At 39.4% G+C, this 21,616-nt stretch overlaps 1 protein-coding gene across 8 annotated transcripts in view; it reads left to right on the top strand.

The window, feature by feature from the left end:
• Positions 1-21,616, top strand: part of GALK2 (galactokinase 2) — a 141,068-nt gene that overhangs the window by 86,755 nt on the left and 32,697 nt on the right. For all 8 annotated transcript variants that reach the window (XM_043920917.1, XM_043920919.1, XM_043920921.1 and 5 more), the window contains 3 exons: positions 3,854-3,952; positions 5,517-5,669; positions 13,455-13,665. In XM_043920917.1, coding sequence (XP_043776852.1) covers positions 3,854-3,952; positions 5,517-5,669; positions 13,455-13,665 — 463 coding nt within the window. The remainder of the gene's footprint in view (positions 1-3,853; positions 3,953-5,516; positions 5,670-13,454; positions 13,666-21,616) is intronic.

Genomic DNA, 21,616 nt, shown 5'->3' on the forward strand with positions numbered 1-21,616 from the left:
CAGCTTACAAGATCTCAATTCCCCAAATGGGTTGAACCTGGGGCCATGGCAGCAAAAGCCTGAAATCCAAACCACTAGGCTACCAGAGGACTCACCCTGAACAGTTTAAAAAGTGGTCCTGAATTCAAGATTAATTATCCCTGTTTTTACATTAGACTTGAGATTTAGCTATTCACTTGTATAAATCAAGTGATTTTTCATTCATTATATAAATATAATAAAATTTAAAATTATATACTTCTTTAGAGTTTATGGGATGTTTTTATCTAATTCATTGGATCATCACAATAATAGCTAGAGAGGTAGGTATTTTCTCCATGTTTTGGATGGGAGGTAATATAGTGTCGTATTTAAGAGTATGGAGTCTGGGGTTAGACAAGTGGAGTTTGAATTTCAGCCTTAGTAATTACTAGCCTAGTCACAGTTTCTTTGTCTGTAAAATGAAGAGGAGATATCTATCTTACAGAGTCATGATGAGAAGTAAATGATTAATTCATGGAAAGCAATTGGAACAGTACATGGCACATAGCAACAGGTCAATAAATTCTGTGAAAACTGTTATGGTTTATTAATAGTATATGAAGAAATGGAAACTCAGAAAAGTTAATCCATCTGTCTAGGATCACATCTGTCAAGTTGGCAGGAGAGTTGGGGCTCTAACCAAGACTTGAGGCTTCTGATACTGGTTTATTTCCTCTATATTTACCACCAAATTTCTCATGCATTATGGGGGGACTATAAAGTGAGTAATCCTTTCTTTCATCTTTCAAATTTCTTATCTTCACTTTCTTTTTGTTTTCTCCATTAAAACTCTTGGTTATTGTCTGTCTAGTAATGAGATACACATATTAGAGTTCAGCATGAGAAATAGCAGCAAAGTATCGGGATGTCCAGAACCTTGCTGTTGGACTCTTCTTGACACAGAGATGCTGGGGAGTCCTGGGTCCCTCTGAATCTTGAGATAGATAGTCTGCAAAAATTAACATATTTCCATTGAAGTATTCAGTTGCTGCCACACATTCAGAGATTTTTTAAAAACAATAAGCATACTTCTTGATGCTTTAGTGTCTTTTCCCTTAAGAAGGAGAATACTTAAATTTTGAGGATCTCACTTATCATTTCATATCTCTTTGAAATAGTAGAAAAAATAGTTTATGTTATTTGGGTATATTATTTGGCAAGGGGTAGGGGTGTAATTAAAGTCCAGTGTAAAAATAACAGAAACTTTGGAGTTAGGGCACGTGGAATTCAAATCCTGGCTTCTCCACTATCTGTGTCTGCAAGTCTCTTTTCCCTCATCTGTATAATGAGGATAAGAGGGTTGTTTGGAGACCTAAAGGAGATAATGTTCACAAAAGAGATGATGCCAGGAACTTGGCATGTAAATATGACTGTTGTTGCTGCTGGGCATGCTAAGTCGCTTCAGTCATGCCCGACCCCAAGGACTGTAGCCCGCCAGGCTCCTCTGTCCATGGGATTCTCCCAGTAAGAATGCTGGAGAGGGCTGCCATGCCCTTCTCCAGGGGATCTTCCCCACTCAGTGTTCGGGCCTGTGTCTCCTGTGTCTCTTGCATTGGCAGGTAGGTTCTTTACCACTTGCGCCACCTGGCATTGCTGTTGTGGGAAGGCAATTTTTCACACTGGCCCCTGTCACTTATGTAGGGACCCATGTCTCCTTAGTCCTCATAGAATCATGCATGTACTTCTCTTAGGTATATTATTTCTTTACATTTTAAAATCCAAGTGTTTTGACCTGTTGGTTACTAATTTTTAAAAAATGTGCTTATTATGGAACTTTGCCATCTCTGATGTGTTCATCAGGCCACACACAATGTGCGTTATATCAAAAACACCAAGCTTACCTCATGTCATGAGGCAGTTAGCATTAGTGAATCCAGCAAGGAATATGACACAGGATCTATCAGATGATGCTTGGGCAGCTAGTCTCAGAAAGTGAAAGCAGCAGGTGTTTATTGAGTATTTTGTATGTGCTCAGGATTGTATGAGGTAGGGAATACAGAATAAATACTGATTCTTTCCGTTTCTCACAAGACCGGCAATTTTCTGGGGTAAATATTAACAGGTGTGATTGAAACCTGACACTATTAAAGAGTAATAATGAATACTATGTGATTCAGTTGTATTTGTTAAGTGGATTCTGGTCTGAGCACTGCGTGGCCTCCCATAGACTGATGGATAAAGATGCAAGGAAACCCATACTTACAGCATGGTTTGGTAAATGGGCATAGAGTTTTATACAGGGAGAGAAGAAGAGGGATTATATGGTAGATGTGTGCATTTCGGTGGTGGCAAGGGCTTCAGGGAGAGGTAACGCTTGAGTAGAGTGAGGATAGAAAATCACACTGTTAAAGGCACTGAGGGAGTCTGGGTGTGATGGAGAACAGAAAGAACCCTGGTCTGAGTCGAAGGTTTACAAGGTTAATGGTAGGAGAGCAGGCTGGATATGTGAGCAAGGGATAAGTCATTAGAGATGTTGTGTACCGTGATGAGAAGTATGATTATCAAGGCACTGGCAACCAAGCAAGCAAGAGATAATTATAGCAGTGCTTTAGAATGATCACTTTAGGAGAAACTTCCAGTGAAACAGGTGAGAAATAAATGCTTGAATTAAGTCTTAGAAGGAAAAAATGAATGAATGAATGAATAATAGAGTAAGTGGATGATACTAACTATCAGTATTGTAGGGATGTAGAGAAACGGGATGCCATAATGGGAACAGCATTGAAGGAAGACTGTATGATGAAGGAAGGTTTGAATGGCTAGTCAGCCAGTCCAGTGACTTGCCCATAGTAGGTAGCCAATAAGCTGGATATTGAATGGAAATAGGATTTATATGAGAGAAGACAGGAAATAATGCCAGGTTACATAAATGTGTGAGATGGTCATGGAGACAAATATAATTGGAAAAGAGTGGTAGATAATACGATTTCATGTACAGATTGGTTGCATATTTTGGAAGGCTTTGAAATGCCACACTGAGGAATGTGAACTTATTTTATTAATCAATAGGAAGCCATAGGCGATTCTTAAACAGATATTTTGACATTTCCAGTTTGGATTAGAAATTTGTTCATTTATTGGGCCTCGTCATCTTGATTGGAGGAAGATGTGTTTGATGAGATGATGCTGGTCCTGATTCTTATGTTTAATAGAAATGCCATAGAGCAGCATTACTTTGGATTGGAAAATAAAGTTGGGTGACCTCACTTTGGCTGTGGGAAGACTGTGCAGTAGTACACTGTTGGAAGACAAAGAAAGCTGAGGTGGAAATGAATGAGTGCCCATATGAGATTTTTTGATGATGCCAGTTTAGAGGGATGGAGCAAATAAAAAAGTGGGAGAAACTGCTTGCTCTGAGGAATCTTTTAGGGATAGCAAATACAGTCAGTCTCTTTATGTATTCAGGTTCTGCATCTGCAGATTCAACCAACCATGGATCAAAAATATTCCAAAAAAATTTCCAAAAAATTCCCAAAAGCAAAACTTGAATTTGCTGGGCACTAGAAACTATTCACATGACATTTTATTTACAACTATTTACATAGCATCTACATTCTCTTATAGGTATTATAAGTATTCTAGGTATTATAAGTATTTTAGAAATGATCTAAAGTGTAGGAGATGATGTGCATAGGTTATATGCAAGCGCTTTGCCATATTACATAAGGAACTTGAGTATCCTCAGATTTTTGTTAATCAATGCTATAGGCAGCTACTATCAGTGGATCAGAACTGCTCTGGAATTCAAACAGATCTGTCATGTCTGGAGTGGAAAATGAATGAGCAACAGATTATGATGTACTCACAGTGCAAATCAATTTTACTTTTCCAGGTGGAGCTTGCAGAAATCTGTGCCAAGAGTGAGCGTTACATTGGCACTGAAGGAGGAGGGATGGACCAGTCCATATCATTTCTTGCAGAAGAAGGAACTGTAGGTGACATTGAACTATTTGGAAATGTCAGCTTGGGAAAGTTCATGCAGAAAGGTCCTCAGTTTGTTTCTGGGCAGCCTGTTCTATTAGGCTGTATTTTAGGATGATATTTCTTAACTCCTTTGTAATTCAAGTTTATCACCAATTCACCTACTCCATTTCACGTTGATCACCTCTCCCTTAAGCTTTCAGAATTGTACCTCAAGTCTCTTTTCCTCTCGTGTCTAGGGTTTTTTCCTCCTTCTAATTCATTATTAGTATGCAGTTTCTCAATTCGTTAGTTACTGGGACTTCTTTTCCCGCTCTTGTCCCAAATCACTTCATCTCATGGCGTTTTCATAATCTCCTGTTGGTTTTAAACCCCAATGTTAGTTCTCTTGCCACATATATTCACAATCCCTCTTTTTTATGATTTACTCTATGGTGTCATTTTTCTCCGTCAACATTTTTGGGGCTTTAGTGGTAGGGAGAAAAATGCTGACAGGAAGCCAGGAATGAATTCCTTAGCCAATACTACTTCCCCTTGGCTAGGCTATAACTCCCATAGGCAGAACAGAGGTTTTGGTAGTTGCCATAAACTGCCCATTTCCAAAATAGAAACAGACATTTAAAAAAAAATCTTTTCTTAGGATTCCTATAGGCTTGGCTATTTTCCAAGAATATCTGGATTTCTTCCTATTAAGAGTATTTGTTGTTGATTCCCCTAAGCCAAAGATAGGAGACATGAGGAAACCTGGTTTAATGCTAAGAAAATACTCCCGGTGTTTTGGATGAGACCTGACAAGTAGATATGATGGCAAGAGTCCTGTTGTTAATATAAGTTAGGGGTAGATTCTTAACCAAGTCCAAATTCTTTGGGTTTGCAAAGCACTTCATAATCTGACAGTTGGTTTACTAGCCCTCCAATTCTATCATCTCACCATGCCTCACCCCTCAACCTCCAAGCTATAGCTAAATTGCAATACCCAGAACTGTCAACACCTTATGTTGTTTTTGGCCTTTGAACTTTTATATACTCTTTCCTCTTCTTGACATTCTATTTGGGTAAACAAATCCTCTGTCTGTTGTACTTTTGTTCATCCTTTAAGACTCAGATTTCCTTTTTTTTTTTTTTTTTTTTAGAGGGGCCTACACTAGGCTATATCTAATGAAGTGCCACAACTATGTGTCTTTGTAACTTCCTGTCCTTGGCTACCATTGTAGCACAACCTGGCAGTGTGTTTGAGTACTTGACTGCTTTTCCCACTAGACTGTAATCTCTATGAGGGCAGGTACAGTGTCTGTCTTGTTCACTCTTGTGTCTCCAGTGCCTACTAGAGTGTTTGGAAGTCAATAGAGGGAGGGGATGTGTGTATACTTACAGCTGATTCTCGTTTTTGTATGGCAGAAACCAACACAGCATTGTAAAGCAATTATTCTACAATTAAATATAAAGATTAAAAATATTTGAATTGATAAATGAATGCATTTTTGGGAAAAATTTTTACTAAGGTAAATCATAAATGTTTAAGCAGTTTTTTAATTCTGTACTTTACGTCTCACCTGTCATTTTTTTCCCAATAGGCCAAGTTGATAGAATTTAGTCCTCTGAGGGCAACTGATGTGAAACTCCCAAGTGGAGCAGTGTTTGTGATTGCCAACAGTTGTGTGGAAATGAATAAGGCAGCAACTTCTCATTTCAATATCAGGGTGATGGAGTGTCGGCTGGCTGCAAAGGTATGGACTTGGCAAATTAGTGAAACTTGAAGTAGGTTTTCTCTTGTTCTTTTTCTCTTTGTTCCCTATTATTTTGTCTCTTTCCCTAAAATTTAGGGCAACATTCTGACAGCAGTAATATCATAACTGAAGTTTTTTTCAGTATAGAGCAATTTGATTTCCAGCTCAGGACATACATAAACCTATAGGTATGCCCTGCAACATCTAGCTATTTAGAAGTTACTTGAACTTCACAGTTGAGTCTTCTAGCATGGCACTGGGGAGATGATGACACCTCAACTTATATCTGTGAAACACAGGCCATGGGTTAGGTATATGGGTGGAGAAAGCTAAGTTGGAGGCGATTGTTGGGAGATGACCATAACTAACCGTGTTTCTTGAACAAAAGTGATGATAGCCTCAGTCCTTGGTCCTCTTACATGCACCATTGGCCATCATTGGTCCCTCGAAAAATGCAGGCTTTGTGTCTACTAGAGAAACACAAACCACAAGGTTTGTGTTCTCTGTTCCCCGGTTTAGAAGACACTTGCCAGTCAAGCCTTAAATCTACTTAGGAAGTATTTGCTGAATGCCTTTAGTGAGAAATGTTTTACTATTAAACTCTTCTGATCAGTGCATATATGAGAAGTAGTGCAGTTAACCTTTCAATGTCACAGACTTCAGTGAACTTTATTTTTCCCTTTTAAGGGCAAGCCTCTTCTTTCAGGAGATGGAAGAAATTAGTGTCTTATTTGTTTAAGGGCTTATTCCTGTTGACCTTTTGAGATAGATGAGTAAGTGCTGCCTTCCTGAGGAGACTTCAAACATACACAACATTGTTTTCAGAGTTTTATCATGAAATTAGATATCATCTATGAGATCCATAGGAGAGCCAAAACAAGTACAAGATATGTGAAGTGGGTTCATGTTGTAATGACTCTTTTCCCAAGATAAAGAAGAAAAAGAGAAATAAAATTGTGGTGCTGAATCTCTGTAGTGAAAAGTTGTCAGAATGGGATGTGGGGGGATGTCTTTTTGCAGTTAATAGAAAAAGGGCTTCTCCTTTGTAAATGGTAGCTGAAAACCTTAATCCACTGCAGAACCTTTTGTTCCTGAGGCTGTCTTGAGTTTAACTGTATAACGCCACGTGCATTTTAGAGGGACTTTAGTCAGTGAAACTGATTTTCTGCTACATACTGCTCATTATTTTAAGTACTCTGAATTTTTCTCTTTTAAAATGTGGAGGAAAGAAAATTGAAGGGCTTTATCAAGATGCAGAATATTTTGTAAATTATATTGCTGCAAATCATGAGAATCTAAGATTATATATATGTACAAAAGAGGAATAAAGATAACATTTATTACTAATATAGAAAACAGCCAATATAAGCTATGCAGATAGATCTTGATGTTAAGAATATGCTCATGCCTAGTGAATGTAGACTGGAATTCGACTAAGCATGTTTTCCTTATAATATGGTGCCATCTTTCCACTTTCAGCAACATATGAATGAGTATAAGTTTTATTTGGAAATGGTCTCATTAAATCAGGAAATAAACTCTCATGTTAAAAAAGTAAAGAAGCTTTTCTTAATCTGAGTAAACTTTCTGCTTTCAGACAATAAAAATGAAGGGTCAGTGGAGAAATGATAAATCAAGATAGCTTTGAAAATGAGACTGATTAGGTAGAGTTCCACATGGCAAAACTGTAATAAGTAATGCTTATTTTTTCCCTCCTATTTTCCTAAGATCCCTTTTTGAAAAATGAGTACCTTTTTGTGTCTCCATAGCACAGGAGAGGACACTAAACCAATAAAGATGGTTTTTCTTTGTTTTGCTTTAATGTTCACAGTTTCTTCTGTTCTTATGTCTTCCTTCTCTCTTTCTGTTCCTCCCTGCTCTTCTTCTAACAGCTTCCCAAAACTAATTAATGCAGATGCACTTAAAGTTAGAGTCTTTAGAGGCATTTCAACTGAAATTTAAAACATTTCAAGGCAAACACAATAGAGATTTATAATTATAACTTGCGTAAATGATTCTTTTAAGTGAAGCACATTTTAGTGTTCTTAAATTAACAAAGTAACCAGAAATCTTTAATGAGCAAAAATTTTTTCATATTTTATACATATTCAGTGGCTTAAACTTTTCCAGAAATGCTTTATGTCTATTACAAGAGAGTATCTCTTAATTATATTGAGGGACAAAATGTGTGATGCTGGAAGGAAGGGAAATTATGCTGTTGGCATTTTGCGTACCCTGAGCTTCTTGTGGCATCATGTGAAGCAATGAAGAAGAAGGTTTCATGCAGTCCTTTGACACTTCAAGGAAAATTTACAGTGTGACTTTTTTTTTTTTCACAGAGCCTGTTTTGTCAGCAGCCATCACTCATTCAGTAGTTTTTAGCTCCTGCCACTTAGTGGTCAATATGGAGCTTATTCTTTGTGTGGTGAGAAGTGGGTATAACATTTTAAGGGCTTCTGCAGTTTTTTTGGAATCTGAGTGGAGAAAAACCAAACACCCAGGAATGTAGCCAGTTTCACTCGTCCTGTTGATTTAGTCGAACTCACTCTGCCAGGATGCTGGCATGGAGTATTCCCAGGACAGTGAGTCCCGGCCGCTGGGCAAGGCATGCACACACTGGGAGTAGGGTCTATGTGTCGGTGGAACCAGGTGTAGCAGGGCCTTCAGTGCCATGCTGAAGATCACCCAGACTTGGTCCTGGAAGCAGTGGGAGCTGCTAATATTAACAACATATTCTAGAGACATTAAGTTGGCCACAGGAACTTTTACTTGGTTGAAGAGAAGTAAGTCTTAAAGTGTCAGTGGGGATGGGATCACAAGAGAGGGATGCAAAAGGAAAGAAGCTCTGACTGGACCTAGTGAAAGGTCAGGTATAAGGCTGTGACCGGGTTTCTGTCTTCCTTTTGGTATAAATGCTATTACTTTGAGGAAGTTTTCCCTGACCACCCTCCCCACTTCCATTAAGTTAAATGTCCTTTTATATGCTCTTGTCACATCCTGTATTTTTCCACTATAGCAGTTTATCACATGGAGGAAGTTCTTCACTGTGTAATTATTACTTGACGTCTGTCTCCTTGGGTTGACTGTGAGCTGCATGCAGTCATGAGCCGTGAGTGCTTCATTCACAGGAGCAAACATGCATTGCATGCAGTTGTGTGCAAGTGAAGGCTAAGTGTTGAGTTGAAAAGGGCTGTAGTTTTAAACTGAAGTGATGGATGGAAAGCATAGTGCTGCAACTCATAGGTATGGGGAACATAGGGTGGAAGGTGATAGGAAAGTGGGAGGTGATGACACTTGCCTGTGTTTTCTTACAAGTGGTTAGAAATTGGAGCTTGGCATGTTTCTCTTGGCTTGGGCAAAACCTTCAGGTATATTTGTTTTGGGATAATAGTTGAGACTAAGGACTGAGTTCAGTTTGCTGAACCTAGAATGGAGTTTGGAGAGAAGGTGACAAGAGAAGATCAGAAGGCTGGGGGGTTAAACTTGGGAGATATCTTTAGTAATAACAAAAGGAGAAAACTGAGTCATGGATGGAAATGTAAGGACCAGAGAGGTGAGAGGGAAGCCGGGAAAATTCAGTGCCACAGGGAATGTGAAGAAGGTAGGTAGTGAAGAATCCCAGAAGCCACCAATTTATGAAGGAATAAGAGGACTGAGAAATCCGTGGCTTTGGAAGTTCTTTTGGAGATAAGAACCACCTCTGGGAAGCCATCTTCAACAGTGAGAGTGGCCACGGAGGGCTCAGAAGTGGTGACTTGGGTCACTGGTTTTAGTTGTCAGACAGTAAGAGAGAAGAAGAAACGAAGAGCAGCAGCTTTAGTTATAAGAATTTGATGAGTAGAAACACCTGTATATGTTTGAAGGCCTAAGAAAAGGTGTCCTGTGGGGAAGGTATAACCAGAGAGACATTATTTAATCTTTACTGTACCTTATGAGGTAGCCATTAGGTATCCCATTTTACAATAGGGACTTTCCAGTCAAAGTGGTTTATGAATTGTTCTAAGTAAATGCAAGAATCCAGCCTTCTTTTTGCATTGTGCCCCTTAGGGGTTAGGCATGCCTGAGCTCCAGAGCACCAGGCTTGAGGATGCCTTAGAAAAAAGATAGACTGTGCTGAGCGTACAGTGAGGATTGTAGCAGAGTCATTCTGCACAGGTTTGCGGATTTCTTCAGACTTATTCTGTGGCCTGCAAACTAATATGGAGAACATGGAGAGTGGGAATGACTAACACTGAGGAAGGTCAACATTGTGAATGTGTTTATGATGGTTACGGACTCAACATTGGCACGGAAGTCACCGGGGGATGGCTCCATATAGCTGGAAGAGAGTGAGGGGAAGATAGCAAAAAAAAAAAAAAAAAGTATCCACAGTAAAAAGTTATGTATAATCCCATTTATATCAAACTATATGTGTATAGGCATGCATGAAGTATGCATAAAAATGTATCATAGGATGTAAGATGGGAAATTGATGGTTATCTTATTGGGATGATTACAGATGATTTACTTCATCATTTTTTTTTTAAATCCTCCAATTGTTATGTGTTTCTTCAAATTTAAAAATAAGCATGTGTGATTTATAGAACCCAAACCACCAACAACACAGCTGCTTTTGTTGTGTGGAAAATAACTTGTCAGAGAAGGGATTTGAAATTTTATCCGTTGGTGACCTAATGAGGAGGAAGACTTGGTACTTTCCCCATTGATTTGTTAATACTGCAAAATGCAATGAGAAAGTCAGAGAAAGGTGGGTTCTTACAGATAGGCTCCTGAGTTAGGGTCCATATGTTAGCACTTTCCTACCACACCCTCTTACTGGAAGCCCCAGGGAGCTTCCCGGACTGAGGATGTTTTCCAGTTGGAGGAGAGTGCTGATATTGCATGTGGGACAACCTGTAAGTCTGGGGAGCTAACACCCTTGGAATCAGCCCTCAATCAATGGTAGATGAGAGGGGATAAATACCTGAGCTTTCTGGTCAGAGTAGGACACATCTGAGCTGTATACATACAGGTCCCAGAGGGCCCAGCAGGCCCAGCCTCACAAACTCCCTTGTCATTCATTGCACTTTCTATCAGCTTCTCTTCCTGTCTCATTTTCCACTTCTCTGCTAAAACTTCTCTGTATCATCTTCTCCCCACAAATTCTTGTCTCAGAGCCTGCTTCCAAGAGAAATCAGCCTAAGACAGGGTCTCAGCACCATTTATCTACCTCTTTGCATGACTGTGGACAAATAATCATAGACTGCTTTGTTCTCCACAGAGCGTCAGCCAGGCTCAGGAACCTCCCAGGAATGGAATCTGAAATAGTGAAAAGAAAATGGTAGATGCTGGCAAAGAACTGCTTTCTGTGATATCCCCAGCCTGCTGCTGAGTGAGGAACTTGTCACAAAATGACCCCTAGCCCTGCTTCACGAATGTGAAGTGGCAAATTCCTTCATGAAGTTCTATGTTTGGGCAACAGATCTTACCCACCCACTTCCTTCATCTGCAAGTCATCTTTACGTTTCCTGAGCCAAATTTCAAAGGGTTTAGGAGGCTTTCCTATTTGACTCCTATAATGTAGTAGACTACTCAGGGCCTCTTGGCTGTGCAGCTGTCACTGAGGGCGTGTGGTAGAGTTAATCGAAATACACACTGAACTGGCTCTGTGGACCCTCCAGCTGAGGGGTAAGTGGCCCAACAGCAAACTGGGATATTGCTAGAGTAACTGCTAGTGTCTCTGTCTGTGGAACAAAGGCACACAGAGCGGCAGCCTTTGAAAACAACTTTGCAGATTTTCTCCCTACACAGTCCTGGGACAGTTTGCTGGGACCAAGTGCCTGAAGCAATGTAATTTGTTGAAGTGACACCAGGATTGGGAACTTGGAGATGGTGTGTACTGAAGGGTTCTTAGGAAGAGCCCATTCTCACCACTTAGGGATCTTTCTTTGATTTTTTTCCCCACATTTCCTTCTTATTTTAGAAGGAACTCATCAAAGTGTCTTTAATCATTGCAATGTTCACTTCTAACACAAATCTTAGTTTGTGTTTAGAAACCATTTCTAAGACTTGAGTGGTGATTTGAACTCATATGAGTAGTGTGACATAGATATCAAGCATAGCCCATTAGGAATGTGACCTTGGGGAAGCAAGAAATAGGTGTAGGATGTGGGATAAATTCCCAACTCAGTTCTTAGTAGCTAGGTGACTTTGGGTAAGTCACTCTCATCTCTTAAAGAAGGTAATAATACCTTTCTCAGAGTTGTCAAAGGTGAGAAGAAGTAAAAATCACATTTAAATCATATGGCATCATACAAGTGTGAATTTCTTAACTTCATTGCTTATCTCAGTTGGATTTGAATCTGTGTTTTGAGAAAGCATAATTCTAGATCAGCCACTTTAGCTCTATTTCTGTATAAAATAAATATGTTGTATGTTTTTCTTTTGTTTTATGTATGTCTATAAGTTTTCTGAAATTATTTTTGGGATACATTGGGTATTCCAAAAATAACCCAGTTGGGACCACGAATGAATGAGTTTAATGAATGAATGAATCTGTCTGTGGAGGTGTCAGTCAGTTCAGTACTGCTAATAAACATTAAATGTGCTAAGCAAACAAGGTCAGAAGAAAGGTCTTAGTTTGTGTCCTTGCTTTTAAAAATGGCGCCATGTTCTGTGAAATAGTTGAATAGAAACATGTGATTCTATTGTCCCCTTCTCCAGTTCTGCTTTAAAATCATTAACTCCTTTCAAATGTATGAGCCACAGTTTTAAAAAGAGGATTAATGAATATAAGAAACACTGTTATTAACATTCTTCAGAAGTGAGTGGCCCTAACCAAAATATAATGGTCTTTTGGTAAATCTGCTTCCTGTCAAAAAGAAAGAAAATCAAATCATCATCATAATAGAAGAGTAAATCAGATGCACATTTCCCTTCTCTTGCTTGCTCCTTTTTGCTGTTTGCATTGTCTGTACCTGTGGTCCTCACACCCTGGGAATGAATTTTATAGACCTCCAGGGTGAGAGATACCTTCATTATCTTGACTGTCACCTGCTCTGAAGGGCTCAGTCAGTGGTTTGAGGAGAATGAGGGACACACATTCTGGAGTGTGGTTCCCGTGAGTGGACCTGGTTACAAAGGTTTGGATTATACTCACTTTCCCCAGCGGATTGAGGCAGTGACTCAGGATATAACTGGAAGCCAGACCCTTTTCTTGAGGCTGGAGAAACATACAGCTGTACTACTACCAACGACCTAATGAAATGGTTTTTCATAAGGTCACCAATGAGGTTTTCATTTAAAATCTGGGACTTGACTCCAAATGCTAGATACTTAAATTCGCTAGCCATTTCAAAGAGGCATGTGGTAAACAGGAAGTTCTCTAATGAAATCAGGCATTCAGTGTCTACCTCAGGACTCAGGTCATGTGTGAGATTTGAGTAGTTTTCTGTAGACTTTATAGAGAGCAGTGTTTGGGGGATGAACTGAATAGGGACCAACCGACAAAATTATTCAAAGAAATAGCTCTGAAGAAAGTGGTGACAGGCAAAAAAAATCAGTGGGGGATTATTATTATTATTATTATTATTATTTTTTAGGAAAAATACTTAATTAGCCTGTGAGTGTCACACAAGCATGTTTAATTTCAAACATCTGAACTCAGAGTTCATTTTCAAGCAGTGGTGGGAATTGTGAATAGGTTGAATGGAAAAAAAAAGCTGAAAGTTGAATTTCGCTCATTAAAATAGTGTAAATCAATTTCCAGGATGAAAACTGAACACATGTCTTGGTTTGAATTTGCAGCTCCTGGCTAAGCACAAAAGCTTGCCATGGAAAGAAATGCTGCGGCTGGAGGAGGTGCAGGCCAAACTGGGGATCAGTCTGGAAGAAATGCTTTTGATCACAGAGGACGCCCTTCACCCTGAACCCTACAGCCCTGAGGAGATCTGCAAATGTCTGGGAATTAGCCTGCAGGAACTCAAGACCCAAATTCTCAGTCCAAACACTCAAGATGGTGAGTCTGCTTGAGAAAATAGAGCATGTGTTGTTCCCCTCCCCCTAGATGGAAAGTTTCTGTGCCCCATGGATTTTTACTGATTTTGAAGCATGCTTGAGGGAATTTGGAAAATGTATGTATTTCGGTAAACTTAATTATCTAGATTCTTGGCTTCATTAAATTCATTCTTACTGATTTGCTATATGCTGGATTTTCTTGTGAGACAAAGGTGAATAACACACATTCTTGCCCTCAAGAAGTTCCCAATTCACCATTGTAATCCTCCTGCTTTAGCCTATGCCAACCACAGAATTACAATGGTCAGGGAAAATTCACTGGAAGCATCATGCGTTTTTTCAAATGTGAGCCCAACTCATTTTAGGGATCAGAAACCAAAGTGATGATCTAATAATGTATTAAATGTACATTTATAGTTTGTTTTGGTATTTTAAAATTTTTGTAGGAAGCATCTTGTGGCACCTGGAAAAAGTTATGTTACCTTTTTCAGTGAATTTCAACAACAAATTATTTCTCACTAGAATTAAATCAGGATCTGAATAACCATGAGAAACATATATAACCCTTGTCATGCAGTTAGTATACCCTGTTTCTAGTTTTGTGATTGCCTGTTTTGAAGATAATGGATATCAGGACATGTAATTCATAGTGTTATCCAGTAGAAAGCAAAGAAGAACTAAAGGGCCTCTTGATGAAAGTGAAAGAGGAGAGTGAAAAAGTTGGCTTAAAACTCAACATTCAGAAAACAAAATTGTGGCATCTGGTCCCATCACTTCATGGCAAATAGATGGGGAAACAATGGAAACAGAGACTTTATTTTTTGGGCTCCAAAATCACTGCAGATGGTGACTGCTGCCATGAAATTAAAAGTCAGTTGCTCCTTGGAAGGAAACCTATGACCAACCTAAACAGCATATTAAAAAGCAGAGAGACATTACTTTGCCAACAAAGGTCCATGTAGTCAAAGCTATGGTTTTCCCAGTAGTGATATATGGATGTGAGAATTGGACTACAAAGAAAGCTGAGCACCAAAGAATTGATGCTTTTGAACTGTGGTGTTGGAGAAGATTCTTGAGAGTTCCTTGGACAGCAAGGAGATCCAACCAGTCCATCCTAAAAGAAATCAGTCCTGAATATTCATTGGAAGGACTGATGCTAAAGCTGAAGTTCCAACACTTTGGCCACTAGATATGAAGAACTGACTCATTTGAAAAGACCCTGATACTGGGAAGGATTGAAGATGCGAGGAGAAGGGTACGACAGAGGATGAGATGGTTGGATGGTATCACCGACTTGATGGACATGAGTTTGAGTAAGCTCTGGGAGTTGGTGATAGACAGGGAGGCCTGGCGTGCTGCAGTCCACGGGGCCGCAAAGAGTCCGACACGACTGAACAACTGAACTGAACAGATCCAGTGAATCTGGTCCTGCTGCTCACCACTTACAAAATCAATTATGTACTCACAAATGTCGATAGAAAGATGGCTTTAATTAGAATGCCAGCAATCCTGGGAGATGGTGGATTCAGCATCCCCCGAAAACCACCCCTGAAGATTCTGTTTGGCCATGAAAGCTTTTAAAGGGAAACAAAAGCAATCCCAGTTAATCACTGAGATAGGGGGTTAGAGTCATTGCCATTCCGCACTGTGTGCAGGCTTGTCGACACCTTGTGATCTCTCTCTAGATGTGATCTTGTTCACACAATTTGTTCAGGAGGTTACTGAATGGGAAACTAGGGAAGAGATCTGGTCATCTGTTAATTAGTCTTTATTTCTACTTCTTTGACAAAGAATTGACAAATTAGGCAAGATTTTATGTGATTAAAAGATTTGCAAGATGTCCTTGGGTTGGAGATGAGTAGAGCATGGGGTGCCTGGTTTAAAAGTTAGTTATAAGATAGCTTTCCTAAGGTGACAAGAGCAGGGGATTCCTGCCGAGGGTGGTCTTCTGTAAAGAGCTGCTTGCAAATCCCTGCTTGTCAGAATATCATTCCATTTCTATGATATTAGGGGTGAAGGTCTTTCTTCTGTAACTTTTTCATGCTGACACAGGATCCCTTATTCTACAGAGTAGACATTGTCACCGTGGGTTTGTAGCATATCTTTGCAGACAATTTTAATTGTCCATTAACATATATAGGCCAAGAGAGCTACAATTATTTTGATGCTCACAAAGATATAGATTATTATGAGCAATAATGGTAATCCCATTCTCTTGAGACGAGTTCTTGGAATTGTGCTAGCCATAGATTCAGTACTGCTCAAGTTTATGTCATGGCTACAATTTGGTCATCATGCAGTTAGCTTTTTTCTCTAGTGGAAGTTATAGATAGTATCTATAGAACAACTCAGGAAAGTGCATCAGACACTGAGTCTGTGATTCTATTGCCCTAATGATTAACCACTTGTTTTTTGTACTAAGGGGCAGGGGGAGGAGGGTACTGAAGGGTTCTGCTCAATTCCAATAGGATGTTAAAATATTGTGAAATCTAAAGCAATACTGGTTCAGCAAATCAAATGGTTCCTTTTTTTTAAAGTAATTTTTAATTGGACTATATAGTTGATTTACAATGTTGTTGGTTTCTGCTGTATATCAAAATGAGTCAACCAGGCATATACATATATCCACTGTCTTCTAGACTCCATTCCCATATAGTATATTACAGAGCACTGAGAGTTCCCTTTGCTATACAGTAAGTTTTTATTAGCTATCTTTTACATATAGTAGTCTGTATATGTCAATTGAAATGGCTCTTTTGTATGGTGCCGTTTTTGTCATTGAGCTGAAGTGGAAAAAAAAAGAAATTCACAATTCAGTAAGCATCTCTTTTTTCTTCTTTCTTTTTTCATACTCATTTTTCTGATTATCATACTTCTTATATAAAAGGATTTAGGTTAGAGCAGAGCTCATGACTGCTGTGGAACCACATTCTGAAACACCAGGAAGTCTTCACTGCTTAGGTTGACACATGTGGTTCACTTAAGCATGGAGGCTTTTTCTGTTTGTCTACTGGTTTTATACTATTAACATAAAAAACCGGAGACAGAAGCCAGGCAAATGTTGGAGCTAGAGCCTTGGAGTGGCTTCTAAGAAGTAAAGGTTGTCTATTTGTGAGACATCAGTGGTGGGAGCTGGGACATCTAGCTACGACCCAGTAGCCTCTTTGTGAGGTAAAGTTGGGGATGGGAACTTAGCGGAAAGATCAGGGCCCCACATCCACTCCATTCACTTCAGTTCTACAACTGGATTTTGACTGCCTACTGCTAACGGCAGGCAATTGCTACAATTGCTGGCAGCTATAGGATAAGATAAGGAAATCTTTTGAGGGCAGGGATAAGGTTTTGGTTCCCAACACTGTTAGATCTAATTTAATTTGATGAATATTTGTTGAATTTCTAGATGAAAAAACTGGCCTATAGACTTCATCAGACTTGCTGCCTGTTTTTTTAAAAAATAAAATCTTCCTGGAATACAGCCATCTATATGGGCTATGGCTGCTTTTGCACTGCAATGACAGATTTAAGTAGTTGTGACAGAGTCTAAATGGCCCACAAAATCTAAAATATTTACTATCTGGCTCTTGGCAGATAAAGTTTGCTGACACCACCCCAGAAAGGCAGTAGACCAAAGGGTAGCCATAAGGCCTGGATTAAGATCTCAGACTTTTGCTTTGTTTTTTTTTTCTCCAGACTTCTTTATTTACTAGATTTGGGACCTGATTTGAAAGTTTTTAATCTTTCTGTTATCTTGGTTTTTCCACGAAATAGGCATAATAGAAAGAGGTACTTAAAGAAGTAATTGGTGTAATGTGCTAGGAACAATGCTTGGTAATGGAGGTACTCATAAACATCAGCTACTTCTACTATTTCTCTTCCCTCTCCTGCTTCCCCCACTCTAGGCCCTGAGGCTGAGCATCGGGAACACAGAAATAAACACAACAGGGTTTGATACTTAAGGAGTTTACAAAATAGTGGTGGAAACAAATAAAGAAAAAACTGACCCAGCAGGAAGTAATAAGTGCCGTGAGGGAGGTGTTCTTGGGTCTAGGAAGACCAGAAAAGAAAGAAGTCAGAGCTGGCTTTACGAAGGAGACAGCAACCAGACAAAAGTTAGAGAATAAATAGAAATTTCCTAGGTAGACAGGCAGAAAAACTTCGAGGCAGAGAGGAGTAAGAGAGGAATCCAGAGAACTACAGACAATTGAATGTTTTCTGAAAATAATGGTGAGTGATATATATCAGGTTGATTTTGTAGATAGGCCATCATCAACACTTTGTTAAATACTGTGTGCAAGTGTTTTATGGATAATGGGGAAATTCATAAAATGTTTGGTGAATAAAGACATTGGGTAGGTCATTGGATAGGAAGCGCTTCCAGGGGAATAGTCTTTATTCTTTGACTTAAGACACATCCAGTTTCTTATATTTAGCACATACATGTGTTAACTTCACTGGGCTGGATATTATGCTGGATGCTGGGATACAGAGATAAGTAGTACATGGTCTCTACCTTATAGTGACCTAGTGTCTGATTGGTGAGGGTGCTTCACAATAGTCACAGTGGATAATACCCATGGTAATAAAGGTATTTATTATGAGTCCTGAGTGTGGAAGTGAGAGTGACTAAATGCCTAGAGAATGTGGCTTGAATTTGAGCTAGATTTTAAAAGAAAGTTATGGCCTTCCCAGGAGGAGAGTGGTGACAGGCCATTTCAGGCAGAAAGTAGAGTCTGGAAGACAGACATGAGACAGGGGGTATTTGAAAAATGTGTCAAGAGGTCTTGTGTGCAGTATGAATTGGATGCCAAAAATATTGGCTAAAGGGATGCCTGTTCTCTTCTTCATCACAGAAAAGCCTGAAATGGGGGATTGTTGGTGGATATCTCAGTGAGTAGATTCTTAAAACTATAAAGGGCAGTTCAGCTGGAATTGATGATTGCCTGTGTCTAGAAAGGAAGGGAAGGAGGGAGGGAAGAAAGGGAAGAAGAAAAGACATAGGAGATTAGGAAGGCTGAGGTACGGATGCTGGGAAGTTAGGGAATTATAGATGGGAAATGATTTTGGAGGTGGGATGATGAATTTCTGGTGATATGGCAAGGCATCTAAATAAAGATATAGAGCAAGTAAAGACCCAAAGTATATAATTAGATTTTGGGGTTTTTGGTTTTAAGAGGCAAAGAGACCTTAATAGACATTGAGAATATTCGCTGTCAAATGATCTTCATAAAGCAGCCTTTTCATGGTGTCATTTCTTAGTTCAGAAATTTTTAGAGGTCCACCATTACCTATCGCCTAAACTCTTTAATGTGAATGTTAAGTTTCTCCTCAGTTTGGCCTTAACTCTGTTCTGTCCTGTCTCCTGTTTGAGCCCATACATTCCCATTTGGACAGTGTTGTTTAGGCTGAACCATCCCACTCACTAATTGCCTCTTTGTCTTCCCTTTAATCCTGACCATCACTGCCCATTCCTCTTATCTGAAATATGGTTCCTACCTATTGTAAAAGCTCAATAAATTCTTATTTGTATCCATCTCAGTATGAAGCCTGTTCTTCGTCTGTATCTCTGTTCCTTTTTCTCTGCATCTGCCTGTCTCCCTCACCCCTCTTTTGAGTAAGCTTTTTTTTTTTAAATTAATTTCTCAGAAAACTCTGGAAAACACAAAGGATAATTTTCTAATCATAGCATATGCATTACTATTTATGTGTGTATTTAAGTTTTATCCCCATAAAGAATAATGATTTCATTGTTTTTGTAAAAGTTATGAATACTTGATCTTATCTCTTTATCTAAAATAACTTTCCTATTGGCCCACATGTATGACTTTCTATAATTTATTTAGGTTTATTGAGTGCAAACAAAACCTACGTTGAACGAATGAATCTATTTTGTAATTCTGTCATCCTCAACTGGAGAAGGAAATGGCAACCCACTTCAACCCACTCCAGTTGTAGCCTGGAAAATCCCACAGACTGGGAAAGCCTGGCAGACTACATACAATCCATGGGGTCACAAAGAGTCGGACACGACTGAGTGACTAACACTATCATCCTCAAAGGATTCCCCCTTTTGCTTTTGCAATAAGTTAAAAAAACAAAAAACAAAACAAAACAAAAAACAACCATGAACATAAATCAGCCTGTGGGATTCTAGAGTCTCCTAGATTAATTTCACTTGATTTACTCTCTGAATCCAGCCATCTAGCCTCAGCCAAATTTCATACTGAATGCTCTTGGCATGCAGCTTTAACTTTAGAAATCAAAATCCATTTTTATCTTTGTCTTGTTCCTTCTGAGTCTGTGTTTGACTGGTCTAATTCCTTAGGTAAATGCTTCTATTACCCCTTTAGAAAATGTGGTTCTTGTTGAATGTGGCATTGTCTTTAGAAAGTATGAGTGGAGGCATAGATGACATGTGTCCTCAGCAGGGGACTCAGGAGGGTGCTGTTATTCCAGGTGTCTACACTTTAACATGCTTAGTTTTGACTTGGACAGATTTTCCTGTCATGGAAATCCATGATTCTCTGTTCTATTTCTGCTAGAATTCCTTTGTTCTTTTACCTGGATAACCTGGATATGAGTGTGAGTTGGGAGATGTTGACCTTGAGGTGAGAGTACAAGGAGAGATGTTTACGGTCAAACTGTGGCTTGCAGCCTCTGCTAAACCAGTCAGAGTTCGAAAAGGCCATGTTCTTTTCTTTTCCCAAATTTCTAATAATTAGATTTAGAAATGCTCAGAGACCATTAAAATTTAACACACACACACGAAGCAAAATTCTCAAATCCTTTAGACATTGTTTAAATGGCTATAATCCATCACCAGGAACTGGTTAGGAAAAATTTAAGGATTATTCTTTAGGAAAAGATTTAAGGATTATTTGTCAGGTGGCCCAGTAATAAAGAATCCGCCTGCCAAGGCAGGAATGCAGGAGATACAGGTTCAATCCCTGGATCGGTAAGATCCACTAGAGGAAGAAATGGCTACCCACTCCACTATTCTTGCCTGGAGAATCCCATGGACAGAAGAGGCTGGCAGACTACAGTCCATAAGATCACAAAGAGTCAGACGCGACTGAGCATGCATGCGTGCACACCTGCCCGCAGATAGGAGTTATATAAAAATGTGGCCTGAGATGTGGGTTTCTAGAAGCTCAGGGTCCAGGCTGATTTGGGAAGGGTGTTTTCTCAGGTGTGACCCCAGAGGAAAAGGTGAAGCTGTGGAGAGAGTTAGGAGAGAGGTGCATGTGTATCTAGCACGGGAGATAAGTCAAGGACACACATTGGAGGATAAACAGGGGAGTCTATGAAGGACTAAATAGAAACTGAGGTAGAAAATGTGTCAGGTGCTTTGGGCACTAGTTTGACAAAGGAGGGATGTATTGTGATTGTTCCTTTTGGGAATGCTCAGCCTATGTTGGGAAGATCCTCTGGATAAGGGAAAGGCTACCCACTCCAGTATTTTGGCCTGGAGAATTCCATGGAATGTATAGTCCATGGGATCGCAAAGAGTCGGACACGACTGAGCAACTTTCACTTCACTTCACTTCTGCCTATGTTCCAGGTTGGGTGGCCCTGTGCTTAGAAGCACTCTGCCAGGTGGACACTAATCTCCTTGCTTTGATTACCAGCTTTGCCTGTGACTATGTGCTGACAAAGTGCTGTCCAGTCACTGACTAATATGTTTGGATCCTTAATCCTTGTGAAGTCACAAGCAATAGTCATGACTTTTGAGCAAGTATAAGGCACTGGCATAGAATGCTGTTTAGGAAGATATCTACAGTAAGAAAACTAACAAACAAAAACTTACTTTATTGTTTATACAGTACTCTTCACTGTATCATTTGATTTGAATCTCACAATAACCCCAGGGCATATGGTTATCCTCGTTTCACAGATGAGGAAACTGAGGTCATAGAGTTACATGTAGTTATAAAACTAGAGAGCTGGTAAGTGCT

The sequence above is a fragment of the Cervus elaphus genome, chromosome 12 (assembly GCF_910594005.1).
Source record: "Cervus elaphus chromosome 12, mCerEla1.1, whole genome shotgun sequence".
NCBI lineage: Eukaryota > Metazoa > Chordata > Mammalia > Artiodactyla > Cervidae > Cervus > Cervus elaphus.